At 45.9% G+C, this 14,091-nt stretch overlaps 1 protein-coding gene across 3 annotated transcripts in view; it reads right to left on the bottom strand.

The window, feature by feature from the left end:
* LOC137437612 (proton-coupled folate transporter) overlaps nucleotides 1–14,091 on the bottom strand; it is a 129,273-nt gene that overhangs the window by 15,492 nt on the left and 99,690 nt on the right. For 2 of the 3 annotated variants that reach the window (XM_078766089.1, XM_068132082.2), the window contains one exon: nucleotides 10,910–11,066. In XM_078766089.1, coding sequence (XP_078622215.1) covers nucleotides 10,910–11,066 — 157 coding nt within the window. Of the gene's footprint in view, nucleotides 1–10,905; nucleotides 11,067–14,091 lie in introns of those variants that run through there. The other variant, XM_068132083.2, reaches the window with a different exon arrangement.

Genomic DNA, 14,091 nt, shown 5'->3' with positions numbered 1-14,091 from the left:
TAAAACTTTTTGGTCCATTTGCGTATTAGCATTTATAAAATTGAAGGACAAATTTTATGAAAATGAAATAAAACTGACACCCAACCTGATCTGTAAATAATGGTTCCAACGCAAACAAATATGCATAATGCATGCATGTGTGTGTGTTTTGTGTATCAATGTTTGTGTTTGTTGTTTTTGTTTTTGTGTATCAAGCTTACAAGATTGTTGACACCGACAGTGTGCCTTGTCTGAAAAAAAAAAAAATAGATAGTTCCATGGGGATGGGATCGCATATCGAGAGAATTCGTAAAATTAAAAAAAATAGAAATATAATTTGGTTATGAAAATTATCACTTTTGTCAAGGGAGATGGAGAATAAAGATTTGATTTGCTGAGTTATGAGCAGCTAATCATTAATAGTAAAAATTGGGAGTAATCTTGGGATTCCACTGTGATCGAATTTATATGAGAATCAAAGCTATTTATGGATATGAGCTTCATAAAAATGTGGGAGTACAAAATTAGCCAAATTTTGGAGAGGTCTTACACTGACTTCCCAGAGTACTCTGCTCATGGATCTTTATATATATAAACTTGAATTTTATCAGCATATAAATTGTGCTGTATGTATGGATGTGTTTTAGGCATAGATGATATGGGAAAATAGTAAAGAAAATTTTGCTGGTTTGAACTATTATGAGTTTTTCAGTTCTGGAGTTCAAACAAAGTCACTGGTTAACAGATGAGAAAGGATAGTAAATAAATTATTCGATGCTGCGTAAATTAAGTACGATATTACTAAGACTTATGAGAGCTATTGTTCTTCCTTACAGCAGTGGAAAATTATTGGAAAAAATTAGATCCAACATCATGAATCTATAAAAGAATGTGATAGGGATAATATCCTCAATTTGTACTAATTATTTGATTGTGGGTAAAGGAATTAATTTATCGTAGTGGATTGTTAACAGCAGCCTGAAAATGTCCTGAGAGTGTGCATCCATGTAATCAGAAATCCCAGATTTGTTTTTACAAACAACATTTTGGTAGAGGTCTTGTGTGGACGAACACTTCCTTGGTAGATAAAAAACGGTACTGCATGCTGGCAGCCACTTTTGCGGCCAGTTAGGCAAAACAAATTGAGAGGAAATTGTAGTTAAATACGTAAGTTACACATGGCTATTTGAAAAAAGGAAATTTGTTGAGATGGGAAACATTTTTCGAAGGTTTATTAAAGTGGTATAATATGACATGTGGCAAGGCAAACTATTGGATGGGAAAATTAGATCTGGCTATAGAATAAATTTATTGACCCCTTGAAGTTAATTCTTCGAATCATTGTTTCACTGGCATTTTTTGTTCAAATTGGAAATAGTTTGGTAGAGCTTTGGTTAAAACCTTTGGTTGCGGTATCTTGGAACGAAATGACAAACCATAGGAGATTGATAAGAATAGGGAAAAAATATGGACCCAAAATAGAAAGTTGGATTCATGCCCCTCATTGCAAACAAGCACATGGGGCTAAGGTGGACGATCCCACAGAAAATGAGGCTGCACCTAGCAGCCCAGCAGAACATTCAGTGGCAGATAAATGATAGTCGTGATTTACAGTCATTTGAATTACATTTTAACACCCCTTGCATTGATAAACATTACATTTTCAACATGTGATATTCCTACTTGGGATAGTGACATTTATTTGCCTACATGACATACAATTACCTGCTGATATTAATACAACATGAGTAAAAAATGTATCACAACTACACTCATGATCAGGGGATTGAGTTCAACCCCGGGAGATAGGGGGATCAGGGTAAGACAAATAATCTGATTTATGTTACATATTAAGGGATTTTCTTTATTTACCTTTTAGGAAGCTTGTTAGTTTGGTATATAATGTTGAATGTCATCAACATATAATTATGTCATAGGTATGAATATATACAAGGAGTAGCAGACTTGTTTGTTGGTTTAGTAGTTATATTGGCAATTGTTTTAGTGGTGGCTTGCTTGAAAGCCTTAGTGACGGTGTGTTTGAATAAGGTAACCAACAACACGATGATAACGCATGAAGTGACAAATGAGGAAAGAAATGTGGAACCAGAAAAGGAAGACTTTTATGGCGACATAATTACTGAGATTAAAAGATTAAATCAAGTGATGTTGCAAATGAATACAGTAGAATTAAGATAATGGCATAACGACAATGTTATGAGTTGTGTCAATTACAATATCAGTGAACTCATATCACCACGAGTGACACACTGTTAGGCAAAAAAAAAAAGAGGGAAAAGAAAAAAGTGGAGAGGAATTATGGTAATAATACATTATGCTTAATTTGTTGGTTTGGGAAAATTGTTGTTGGGAATTAGGTATTCCCGTTTGTGATTGTAATCATATACAATTTATTTTCTTAGAGTAGTGCTAAAATACCTGCATGAGTTAATTTTTGAACTATATTAACCTGAAAGCAATTGTGGATGCTATTCTTAGTTTAGTAATAAAATACATACCTGATTGAATATTATTTGTGTGACGCATATAAATGAATATAACTTTTTGTGTTAAGGAAAAACAACAAATTGTTGAATGTGAAACTGTCGGAAGATATACATGATTATGCTGATTTCATGGTAAGATGTACCCTATCTGATTCAGTGTGTGTGGAAAGCAGATTCAGATGTGACTGAGCATAAGGATAAGATGAGATCACATTTTGAAGGGAGTGCTAACGGAATTGGGAAGAAGTTCGAGAAAGAAAATTTGTGGCTAAAAAATGAAGTTAATCGTGGCATACACCCTCTTTCTCAAAGAATGATGAAGACATTCTCCCGTGTAACTTGGAGATGGATGCTTACCTTCACCAAGGAAATTTAGGTGACCATTTGCCTGGATCACACTGCAACATATGAAAGAAAGGCGATCACTTACTCTTGTTCGAAGGCTTCGAACATTCACCACATCAGAAGTTGCAGGACAACGACATTTTACCTGCAACCTCTGTGAAATGCGGGGACATAAGTTATTACTTCACCAACGTCCGGGGAACCAGCATGGAGCTGCAAAAAACGGCTGTGCCCTTGTCACAACAGCTGTGCACGATTCTGCGGGCCACTCCTGGTATGGACCATGGATGACCTGAACACCATGGCCCCAACATCATTGTGGATGCATCCGGCATCCCTGTTCCACATCTTGCTGGCCAATCAACGTCACACCAATACTTGCTGCCCACTCACAATGAGGGAGGAGGCAAGTCGACTACAACTGGGTGAAGGCCTTGTTCAGGAATTACAATGGTTTACAGCAAAAAGTGGCAAGAATGCTACAAGGAGAGCAGGGTCAGTCTATGACTCCGCAATGTTACCACAACAGCGAAATCCTACACGAAGTAGTGCAGGAGCTATGAAGACATTAGGAGAAAATGTTTCATACCTGGATTCAAACACAAGTGATCAGCCCTTCCTTTCAAACAAAGTCAACATTTGTGTGGAGGCAAACGTTTTTGCCAGATGGTGCAGATGCTTTACAAAACTTGAAAATGAAGTGAAATTGTTGTATCTTGGTGATGGTGAAGTGTTGTTTTGAAAATATATTTGTGATGCAAATGCAATAGATTGAACAATATGGAAGGAGTCAATGACCAACGAAATGTTTTGTGATTCTTGCAGGATGACGGTGTATGCCTAAGGGAATTTGATTACCAAAGTTATGATTATTTACTTATACTTGTAATGATGTTTACTTGCAGTGATTGATTATTTACTTATACTTGTAATGATGTTTACTTGTAGTGATTGACTGTTTACTTATATTGATGTTTAGATTAATGGTTAATATAAACAAAAACAAAAAGATGAGGGAATTGTGGAAGTGTAACTCAGTGTAACTTATTGATTGGCACTGGTAACTCATTGATTAAAGACTGGTAACGATTTCGTAAATGGATGCCAAGAATGTGCACGAACATGGTAATCTCTTGTCCACCTGGTCACAGCCCCAGGCTGGAGCACCCCCCTATCGTTTGGTAAACGGAACTCGCAGCAGGAGGGGAGCGAGCTGATGCCAGGACTCGGTGCATGCATGACCTCGGGGCATTAGCGGAGAAAGGATTAGCGCGACAAGGCCCATAAAAACCAGAGCAAACGATGAGTCAGGAGCACTTGTGACCAGAAGCTCTGACCTACGGAACGGAACGGAACCCTGTGAGCAGCGCTGAGAGAGGACCGGCCGAAGAAGAAGAACCAACGACTTGAATTAACAATCCGTTTAGCTATTGTAGTCTTTATTGAATTGAAACAAGTGACTTACCAAATGATAATAAATCCTTACTTTATAAAGCTGTTTCGGTCATATTGGAGTCTCCTGAGTCTCACCCCACCATTTCCCCTACACTCTCTTCAATCCCACTCTACCCTCCAGGTCTTTAAAACAGCTGTTCACCACCATCTCTTATCTTCCCCCATCCAAAACCTTGATCTTTTCTACCCCCGCTAATTTCACCCCAAAGCCTACACTTTTTTGAAATACCAACTTCTGTCCTGGAAGTCCTTGGTCTCCTTGTGTTTTATACTTCTCCCCCCCTCCCCCTTCCCACGCCTCCTCCCCCCAAGCCCTCTCCCTCCCACACTTCTCCCTGCTCTCAAATGTTGTGTTTGTGTGCTTCCCCTTCTCTCCCCATCTTGTCTTCTGCTCCCTCTTTTTATATATTTTGTTTGTCTGGTTGATTTGTTTGTGAAATAAATGTTAGTTCTTTCACGAGCCTCGATTCAGTATACAAAAAAAAAAAAAAAAAAAAAAGCACCCTCTGGTACAATGAAGAATTCATAGTGGATTTTATGATGGTGAGCTGCCCAGGCCCTGATGCAGAAAAGCTGCCCCACACCATAACATTTCCACCACCATGCTTTACAGTTGGTTTCAGGTTCTTGTGGTCAAATGCTGTCTTTGGTTTTCGCCATACATGTCTTCTGGTACTGTGGCCAAATAGCTCTACCTTTGACTCATCTGTCCAGAGCACATTGTTCCAGAAGTGCTGGTCTTTGCCTCGGTGTTCATTGGCAAACTTTATTCTTGCCCTGATGTTCTTTAGGGACAGCAAAGGTTTCCTCCTGGCACACCTCCCATGTAGATCAAATTTGTGCAGCCTCTTTCTAATGGTAGACTCGTGCACTTTGACATCAACAGTGGCAAGAGCTACCTGTAGGTCCTGTGATGACATTCTGGGGTTCTTAGAGACTTCTTTCAGCATCTTGCAGTCTGCTCTCGGGCTGAACTTGCTGGGGCGGCCTGGCCTGAAGAAGTTGGCAGTTGTTTGGAATCTTCTCCACTTGTCAATGATCTTCCAGACAGTCGAATGATTGATTTCAAATTGTTTGGAGATCTTTTTAAATCCCTTCCCAGACTCTTGGGCATCTATAACCTTCTTTCTGAAGGCCTCAGAGAGCTCTTTTGATCTAGGCATGGTGACGCCGCACACTTCAAGAACAAAGAGCAAACCAAACTAAATGTCTGAGGTTTAAAGAAGGCAGGTTCCTCCAAGATCCTCTCCAACGATGTTCTAATCATTTGCACCTGAGCTGGTGCACCTGATTCTAATTTTAGGTATTTGAAGTAGTGATAAATGTTGGGGTGTACTTACTTTTTCCACATGAGAAATTTGCATTTATGTTTATTTTTAATTATACAATGGACTACAAAATGTAAATGTTTCATAATATTTGTTATATTATATCACCTTTATCTATCAATATTGTTGAAATGAAGATCAAATAGCTGTATGTTGAAATATGTTGAAAAAGTGTCTGTATGTAAAAAAAGTGTCTTCTTCTATAAAAGGATGCTTTCGACTTGCTCACCAAATCCATTCATTCCAAAAAAAAATTCCATCTCTTATAGTGCATCTTTCATTCATTCCCTAAACTCTCCAGCACTCCATCCTCCCTCCAGCGTCCTCAAACGTATTTTTGACTCGAATGTCTCAAGAAACTCATTTTGCAATAAATGTTCGTTTCCCATAAATCGTACATTTTTCAATATCCCATCACCCCAAAATCCCATTTCCCATCACCCCTCCCCTCTAAATCTACCCCCTTGCCCATCCCCTCCAAATCATCCCCATCACCCATCTCTTTCAAATCTTCCCCCTTGCCCCTCCCCTCCAAATCTTCCCAATCACCCATTCCTTTCAAATCTCCCCCCACACCCCTCCCCTCCGAGACTCTCCCTCACTCCTCCCCTCCTAGACTCCCCTCTCACCCCTCCCCCTCAAAGCGTCCTCCCCGCTTCTTCCCCCTTCCAACTTTCACCTTCATCTCCCTCAACCTTCTGCGTCGCTCTTCCCCCTCGTCAAATAACACCTCACTGCACCTCTCCCAATCACCATCAAACCTTTTGTCTGCCCCATCCTTCCCTTTCTCTGAGCTATTCTGTAATCTCTTACACACCTTCAACAGCTCTCCCTACCTCTTCCTCCTCTTCCACATCTTACCCTACCGCTCCCCCCCCCCCCCTGTTCTGTATCCGATGCTCCCCCTTCCTCTTCCTTAACAGTATGGACCTCAAACATCCGGGGCCTTCGCTCAAACATGTCTGATCTCTCCATACAGGTTGCTTCTGACAAACCAGACGTGATCTGCTTAACAGAAACTTTCCTCCTTCACGATGTCTCTGATTCCTTGGTATCTCTCCCAGGTTACTCCCTACTCCGGTATGATAGACCTGAGCCTCGTCCTGGAGGTGGGGTTGCTATCTTTATAAAAAACTCTCTTCCTCACTCGCCCTGCACTGCCCTCTCTCCACCTCACCCCCAGGAATACCTTTGGCTACGGCTTCCCCTTCGCTCCCACCTTTTGTTCATATGTGTGTTGTACCGTCCACCAAACAGTGATGACTCCATCTACATCTCGCTGTCTGAGAATATGGACCAACTTCTATCTACCCATCCCAACTCTCTCTTCCTCATATGTGGTGATTTCAACTGTCACCATGCCAGTTGGCTGGGTGTGGGTACCTCTCTCACCAGCCATGGCTCTTCAGCAAAGGACTTCTGTGACTCACTGGGACTGACACAAACTGTCAATTTCCCGACCCGGATTTCAGTCAACGGAGCATCTTCTCTTCTGGACTTGGTTATGACTAACTTCCCTGAAAATGTCTGCTGCTCTTCTTCTGCTCCAATCGGCTCTTCTGATCATGTGCTTGTTAAAGTGGACATCTCTCTGACCATTCTCAGAGAGCCTCCTCAGCGTCGACGAGTCTGGCATTTCACTCAGGCCAACTGGCATGGTCTTCAAGCAGCCATCAATCATCTGGACTGGTCTCCCATCTCTACTGCCTCTGACATAAATTCTTCCTGGGAATTCTTCCAAAGCAAACTGCTCTCTCTCATGCACAGATTTATCCCATCTCGTCTTCTGTTGTCATACCCTTCCTCCCGTCCATGGTACACAGAATCTTGTGGTGAGGCTATTGCCCAGAAACAACTTGCTTTCGTCTCCTGGAAAGCAAATCCAACGGAAGGAAATCTCATTTCCTTAAACAAAGCCCGAAACAAGTGTGTGTCCACGCTCAGGAGAGCCAGGAAACAATATCTCTCCGTTCTCAGGACCGAACTCTCTTATCTGTCTCCCTCTTCCAAATCCTGGTGGCGTCTGGTCAAATCAGTTTCTGGTGTTTGTTCCCCCTCCATCCCCTCCCTCACCTCAAATGGCCACACGGCTGACTCCGCACGCGAAAAAGCTGAATGCCTCAACTCTGTGTTTGCCTCTAAATCTTGTGTCCCAAACCCATCCCTCTCTGTACCCACCGTACCCAGTCGTACCCAGCTGCTCCTGGACTCTGTGTCCTTTCCTCCTGACAAGGTGGAAAAGTTTCTGTCAACCCTCGACTCGGATTCTGCAACTGGACCTGACGGCATCAGCCCACGGGTCCTAAAATCCTGTTCTTCCGCTCTTTCACTCCCTCTCTCTGTTCTATTCACCCTCTCTTTTGCTCAAGGTCATCTTCCATCTGCTTGGAAATCTGCCAACATCACCGCTTTGCACAAAAAAGGTGCAAAAACAGATCCCAGCAACTACAGACCAATCAGCCTTCTCCCAATTATCAGCAAAGTCATGGAATCCATCATTGCTTCAGATATGAAATCTTTCCTCTTCTCCAATGGCTGTATCTCTGATCATCAATTTGGTTTCAGACCTGGACACTCTACTCTGGACATGCTGCTTCTGCTTTCTCAACAATGGATGGAGGTCCTCAATGCCAAACAGGAAATTAGAGCAGTCTCCCTTGACATATCACGTGCCTTCGATACGGTCTGGCACCCCGCTCTGCTCACCAAACTCTCCTCTTTTGGTATCCATGGAAATCTCCACGCATGGCTGGCGGACTTCCTCTCTAGTCGTAGTCAACGTGTGGCCCTGAATGGGTTTCTCTCATCTCCGCTTCCTGTTCAGGCTGGAGTTCCACAAGGCAGTGTTCTAGGCCCTGTCCTTTTTCTGGTCTTCATCAATGATCTCTCTGACTCTCTTGAAAATCCTCTGTATCTCTTTGCTGATGACTCTACTCTCTGTCGCTCCATTCTTCATCCCTCAGATCGGCAGTCTGCTGCCTCCTCACTCTCTGCAGACCTGGACAAAATCACAGACTGGGCAAACAAGTGGAACATGTCTTTCAATCCTGACAAATCTCACACTCTTACGATGTCTCTCCGAAAAGACCGACTGGACAACCCTCCCATCCACTTTCTGAATAATCCTCTCCAAGAAGTTCTGTCACTCAAGCTTTTGGGTCTCACTATCTGCCATGATCTTTCCTGGGAAAACCACATTTCAAATCTGGCCTCCAAAGCCAGTCGCCGACTGGGCATCCTCCGTCGTGCGAAGTCCTTCCTTGGCACACCTGAGCTCCTCACCACATACAAGGCTTTCATCCGCAGCTCAATGGAATACTGCTCTCCCCTCTGGGCTGGTGCTCCTGCCTCACACCTAGCTCGTCTTCACGCTGTTGAATCCAAAGCATTCAGAATCATTGGAATCTCCCGCGATGAAGCTAACTCCAAGGGCCTCTCACTCACTCACCGCAGGCAGGTTGGTGGTCTTTCCATCTTCTACCGACTCCTCTCTGGCCTTGCCCCCCCCAGCTCTCTCTGGGCTCTGTCCCGCAAATATTCCTACAGGTCGCACAAGATCTGCCTGCAACCCTCTTATGGTCAAACTGCCAAAATCAAGACTCTCTGCTCACCTTCACTCCTTCATTCCTCTTTTCTCCCGCCTCTGGAACAAACTCCCTCACTCTCTTCAATCCCACTCCACCCTCCAGGTCTTTAAAACAGCTGTTCACCACCATCTCTTATCTTCCCCCATCCAAAACCTTGATCTTTTCTACCCCCGCTAATTTCACCCCAATTCCACTTTTTTGAAATACCAACTTCTGTCCTGGAAGTCATTGGTGTCCTTGTGTTTTATACTTCTCCCTCCACCCCCCCCCCCCCCCCTTCCCATGCCTCCTCCCCCCAAGCCCTCTCCCTTCCACACATCTCCCTGCTCTCAAATGTTGTGTTTGTGTGCTTCACCTTCTCTCCCCATCTTGTTTTCTGCTCCCGCTTTTTATATATTTTGTTTGTCTGGTTGATTTGTTTGTGAAGTAAATGTTAGCTCTTTCACGAGCCTCGATTCAGTATACAAAAAAAAAAAAAAAAAAAAAAAAAGTCAAAACTTTAAATGGGGTGTACTTACTTTTTCACGTGACTGTACATTAGCCAATGGGGATTGAGATGGACAGTTTTGTTTGCTCCAGAGAAATGGAAATCCATGATGATAAGTAAAAAGCGGAACCCCAAGGTGCTAGTGAAGTGTTGAAGATAGGAGAAATAGCACTCCAATAAGTAGATGATATATTGGAAGCGCATTTCTCCAGAAACATGTCATTTAGCAGCCACTTGGTGGAGTCAGTTGCTGACAAGGCTGGAAAACGAGTGAACGTCTTAAAGTGTTTATATTGTGGACACAGGCATTTGTTTGTGTTTTTCAGTTGAAAAACAAGAAAAAAGTTTTTTTTAAAACAAAAACAAAAAACAAGAAAAACGTCATGTAGAGAACCATACTTGCAAAAGGTTGCCGTGGGTTGCCATGGTTGCTCACCAAAAAAGGTTGCCATGGATACATCAAATTGTCGATTTCATTAAGATTGAAATTGACGATCTTAATCAAAGCTCGGGTGTCAATCAGATTAAAATTTATTATTTTTTAGATTAAATTTGATGATTTTAGAAGTTTGACCTTGAGCTGACCCTTGACCTTTCGGCCTCAAAAATAGTTGGTTTCCGAATTCAATGAGGCACCATGTAATTGCTGTTTAATTATCAAGTTAATCGAATGAAAAATGACAATTTTATAAATTTGACCTCAAGATGACCTTTGACCTCAAAATCAATAAGCTTCTTCCTTATGACGAACTCTACCATCTGGTGAAGTTTCATGAAGATCGGTTTAAAATTGTGCCCAATAGGAGATTGACAGACAGACAAGCAGAAAAACAGACAGAATAACGCACAAAACCAACCGATATACTTGGAAAAATCTTCGATTTTGCAAGTACAAAAGTCTCTACATAACAGAAATAAGGTACAAAGCTAAGGAAAATGTCGTAACTTCATGTGTTGAAATGCTATCTCTAATTTTCTTAGCTTTTCGTTGTCATACATCGATTGGTCAACCATTCCGATGTTATTGATAATGTGTGACTTATGCAAATGAAGCATTTGGTGGAAGCCTCGATGTTATAGATGTCACACATTATATAGTCGGGAGCAAGTGCTGAAACGTATTCAAGTTTGATGCTTCAATATTCCCTCTTAAGGGTTGTTGTCCTTGATAATTAATAGTAAGATGTTATTATGATCAATGTAAAAAAAATTACTACTCACTGAAGCATGATAAGGACAATGACTCCCAAACCAGCCATGATGATGAAGCAGAAGCCAGGAAAGCCAGGAAGGGTCGTTGGGTAAAGACCATTGAATATACCAGCACCAATCATGACACATAGCACCTCGAGAGATGAAAGCCCAGAGAAAATGGCACCTGGGGGAAAATCTTTCTTGATCAAAATGCCTTATTGAACAAGTACAAAAAGTTTTAATTAAAACAAAAGCAGCGTCGATGTTACACAATGCCTAGATGCAGCTGTGCCTATAACGTCGATGTTATAGGCACAGGACATTCCTATTGATTCGATTACTTGATGTTATTTTTGTGCAAAGTGAAAATATATCTCGGCAATTTCCCGTGTGTGGCGACGAATTTTTAATATATCTCGGCATTTTCCCGTCTGTTATTTCAGGCGGTGTATGACTGACCATGCCGCGATGTAAAAAATATATATCTCGGCAATTTCCCGTGTGTGGCGACACGTGAACGAAGCTATGCTCCTCTCTCCACATTATTGTGACGACGTATAAATTAAATATTTCATCGTGACGATTGTCATCAAATGGACGAATTTTTAATATATCTCGGCATTTTCCCGTCTGTTATTTCGGGCGGTGTATGACTGACCATGCCGCGATTTAAACAAAATATATATATCTCGGCATTTTCCCGTCTCTTATTTCGGGCGGTGTATGACTGACCATGCCGCGATTTAAAAAAAATATATCTCAATGGACTTGAAGTTACAGGCCTTTGAGAATTCATTTCGTTCTATAAAGGGCAACTTTCATCGGATTTTCTTCCCGTTTTTTTTCAACCGAGTCTAAAACTATGTTAGCGACTGTGAAAAATGAAATGATATATCGAATTTGATTTGAAATAAAACTGTGTGGGAGAGGAAGACACCACAGGCCTACAAAACAGGCCTCAAAGCTATGCGAGTTAATAAAATGGTGGATATTTGTTTATATGAAGGCTCTCCCAGAATGGGTGGAGCTATGGTTCCCAGAATTGGTGGAGCTTTGAGGTTTTGTCTTCTCTGCAAGAACAAGAAGAAGAACAAGAAGAACAACAACAGCAGAGGGCACTCTATGACCAGCGTCTTGCGACGCGGCTAAAAATTCCAGGTGTATTGTATTATAGTAAAGCGCGGCGTTACACGCGCTGCTTGCGAGCAAGGAGGAAGCGGACAAGCGGTAACTTATAAGCGTCTTTATTTCAGTAGCTCACTGTAACACTGGCGCGCTCCGGGCTGCGCGCCCGGTGTATATCATGAGGCCACGCCTACCCCTCGGGCGTGGCCACCGCCCACTTGGTGCGCGGAATGATGTCACCATGCCAGTGGGCTTTTGTGTCCGCCACACGCGCCCCCCCAGAATTCCCGCGCACCTGGAGGGCCAGTTTGCGGGGCAGACGAATGACCCGGCCGAAGCACCCCCTGGCGATCGGCGGCGTCCGGGGTGCAGGGATGCCAGGTGGGATGCCCCTGGCTGCCCCTGGGATGGGTGCAGGACTGGGGGGCGGCGTGGCGGCGGGGCTGGGCGGTGCCGGGGGTCCGCCCGCAGGGGGGCGGCCCCGACGTGGGGGTCGGGCCACTGGCGGTGGATGGTCCACGTCGAGGTGGGCCGGCTTGAGGCGGTCTACCGAAACGCGGTCAGGAGTACCGCCGATGTCCAGGGTGAAGTGCTTCGCCCCGGTCTCCAGCACGCGGAAAGGCCCATCGTACGGGGGCCGCAGTGGTGTCCGGTGGGCATCGTGGCGGACGAAGACGTACTCCGCCGTGCGAAGCTCCGGGGCGACGTGCGTCGGTGGGTGCCCGTGGCATGCCGTTGGCACCGGGGCGAACCTCTGGGCGGTCTCTTGCAGAGCGGAGCGCTGCTGTGCCGCGGACCATGGTGCCGTGGAGTCGGGGAGGAACTCACCCGGCACCCGCAGCGGTTGCCCGAAGACCAACTCCGCCGCGGATGCGCGCAGGTCCTCCTTGGGCGCCGTCCGGAGGCCCAGCAGGACCCAGGGGAGCCTGTCGACCCAGCCGCCGTCGCGGAGGGTGGCCCGGAGCGCGGCCTTCAATGAGCGGTGAAATCGCTCACACAGGCCGTTAGCCTGGGGGTGGTAGGCCGTGGTTCGGTGCAGCCGGACCCCGAGCCCCTGCGCGACCGCCCCCCAGAGCTCCGAGGTGAACTGGGGGCCGCGGTCGGACGAGATGTCTGAGGGGGCGCCGAACCGGGCGACCCAGGTAGCGATGAAAGCCTGCGCGACACCGGCCGCCGTTGTCGACGCCAAGGGCACGGCCTCCGGCCACCGGGTGGTGCGGTCCACCATGGTGAGGACGTAGGTGAAACCCCGCGAAGGGGGCAGAGGTCCCACCAGGTCCACGTGGACGTGGTCAAACCGGCGTTCCGGCACCGTGAACGGGGCCAACGGGGCCTGGGTGTGCCGGTGCACCTTGGCACGCTGGCACGCGAGGCACGTCCTGGCCCAGCCGCGGACGGCCTTCCGGAGGCCATGCCAGACAAACTTGTCGGCGATCAGCCTTTGGGAGGCCCTCGCGCCCGGGTGGGACAGGCCGTGGATGGCGTCAAACACCTGGCGCTGCCAGCCCGCGGGCACGATGGGGCGAGGACGCCTGAGGGAGACGTCGCACAAGAGGGCCGCGCCCGCGCCGTCGAACGCCACCTCGGTGACGCGGAGGCCTGTGACGGCGGTCCGCAAGGCCTGGACGTCGGGGTCAGCGGCCTGGTCCGCTGCCATCCGGGCATAGTCGATGCCGAGGTGGACTGCGTGGGCGACGGCCCGGGAAAGGCAATCCGCCACCGGGTTGTCCTTCCCCGCGACGTGCTGGATGTCCGTCGTGTACTCAGACACGGCCGAGAGGTGACGCTGCTGCCGGGCCGACCACGGCTCGGTGACCTTGCCCATCGCGAAGATCAGCGGCTTGTGGTCGACGAAGGCAGTGAACGCACGGCCCTCGAGCAGATGGCGGAAGTGCCTGACCACCAAGTGAAGCCCGAGCAACTCGCGGTCGATGGTACTGTAACGGCGTTCGGGCGGGCGAAGCTGCCGGCTAAAGAACGCCAGCGGTTGCCAAGCTCCACGCACCCATTGCTCGTGCACCGCGCCCACCGCATAGTCCGAGGCATCGGTGGTGAGGGCGATCGGTGCATCGGGCGCCGGGTGC

The sequence above is a fragment of the Myxine glutinosa genome, chromosome 12 (genome assembly GCF_964187855.1).
Source record: "Myxine glutinosa chromosome 12, kmMyxGlut1.1, whole genome shotgun sequence".
In the NCBI taxonomy this organism is placed as follows: Eukaryota; Metazoa; Chordata; class Myxini; order Myxiniformes; family Myxinidae; genus Myxine; species Myxine glutinosa.
Note: the sequence above shows the minus strand (reverse complement) of the source record. Positions and strands in the feature narration are given on the sequence as shown.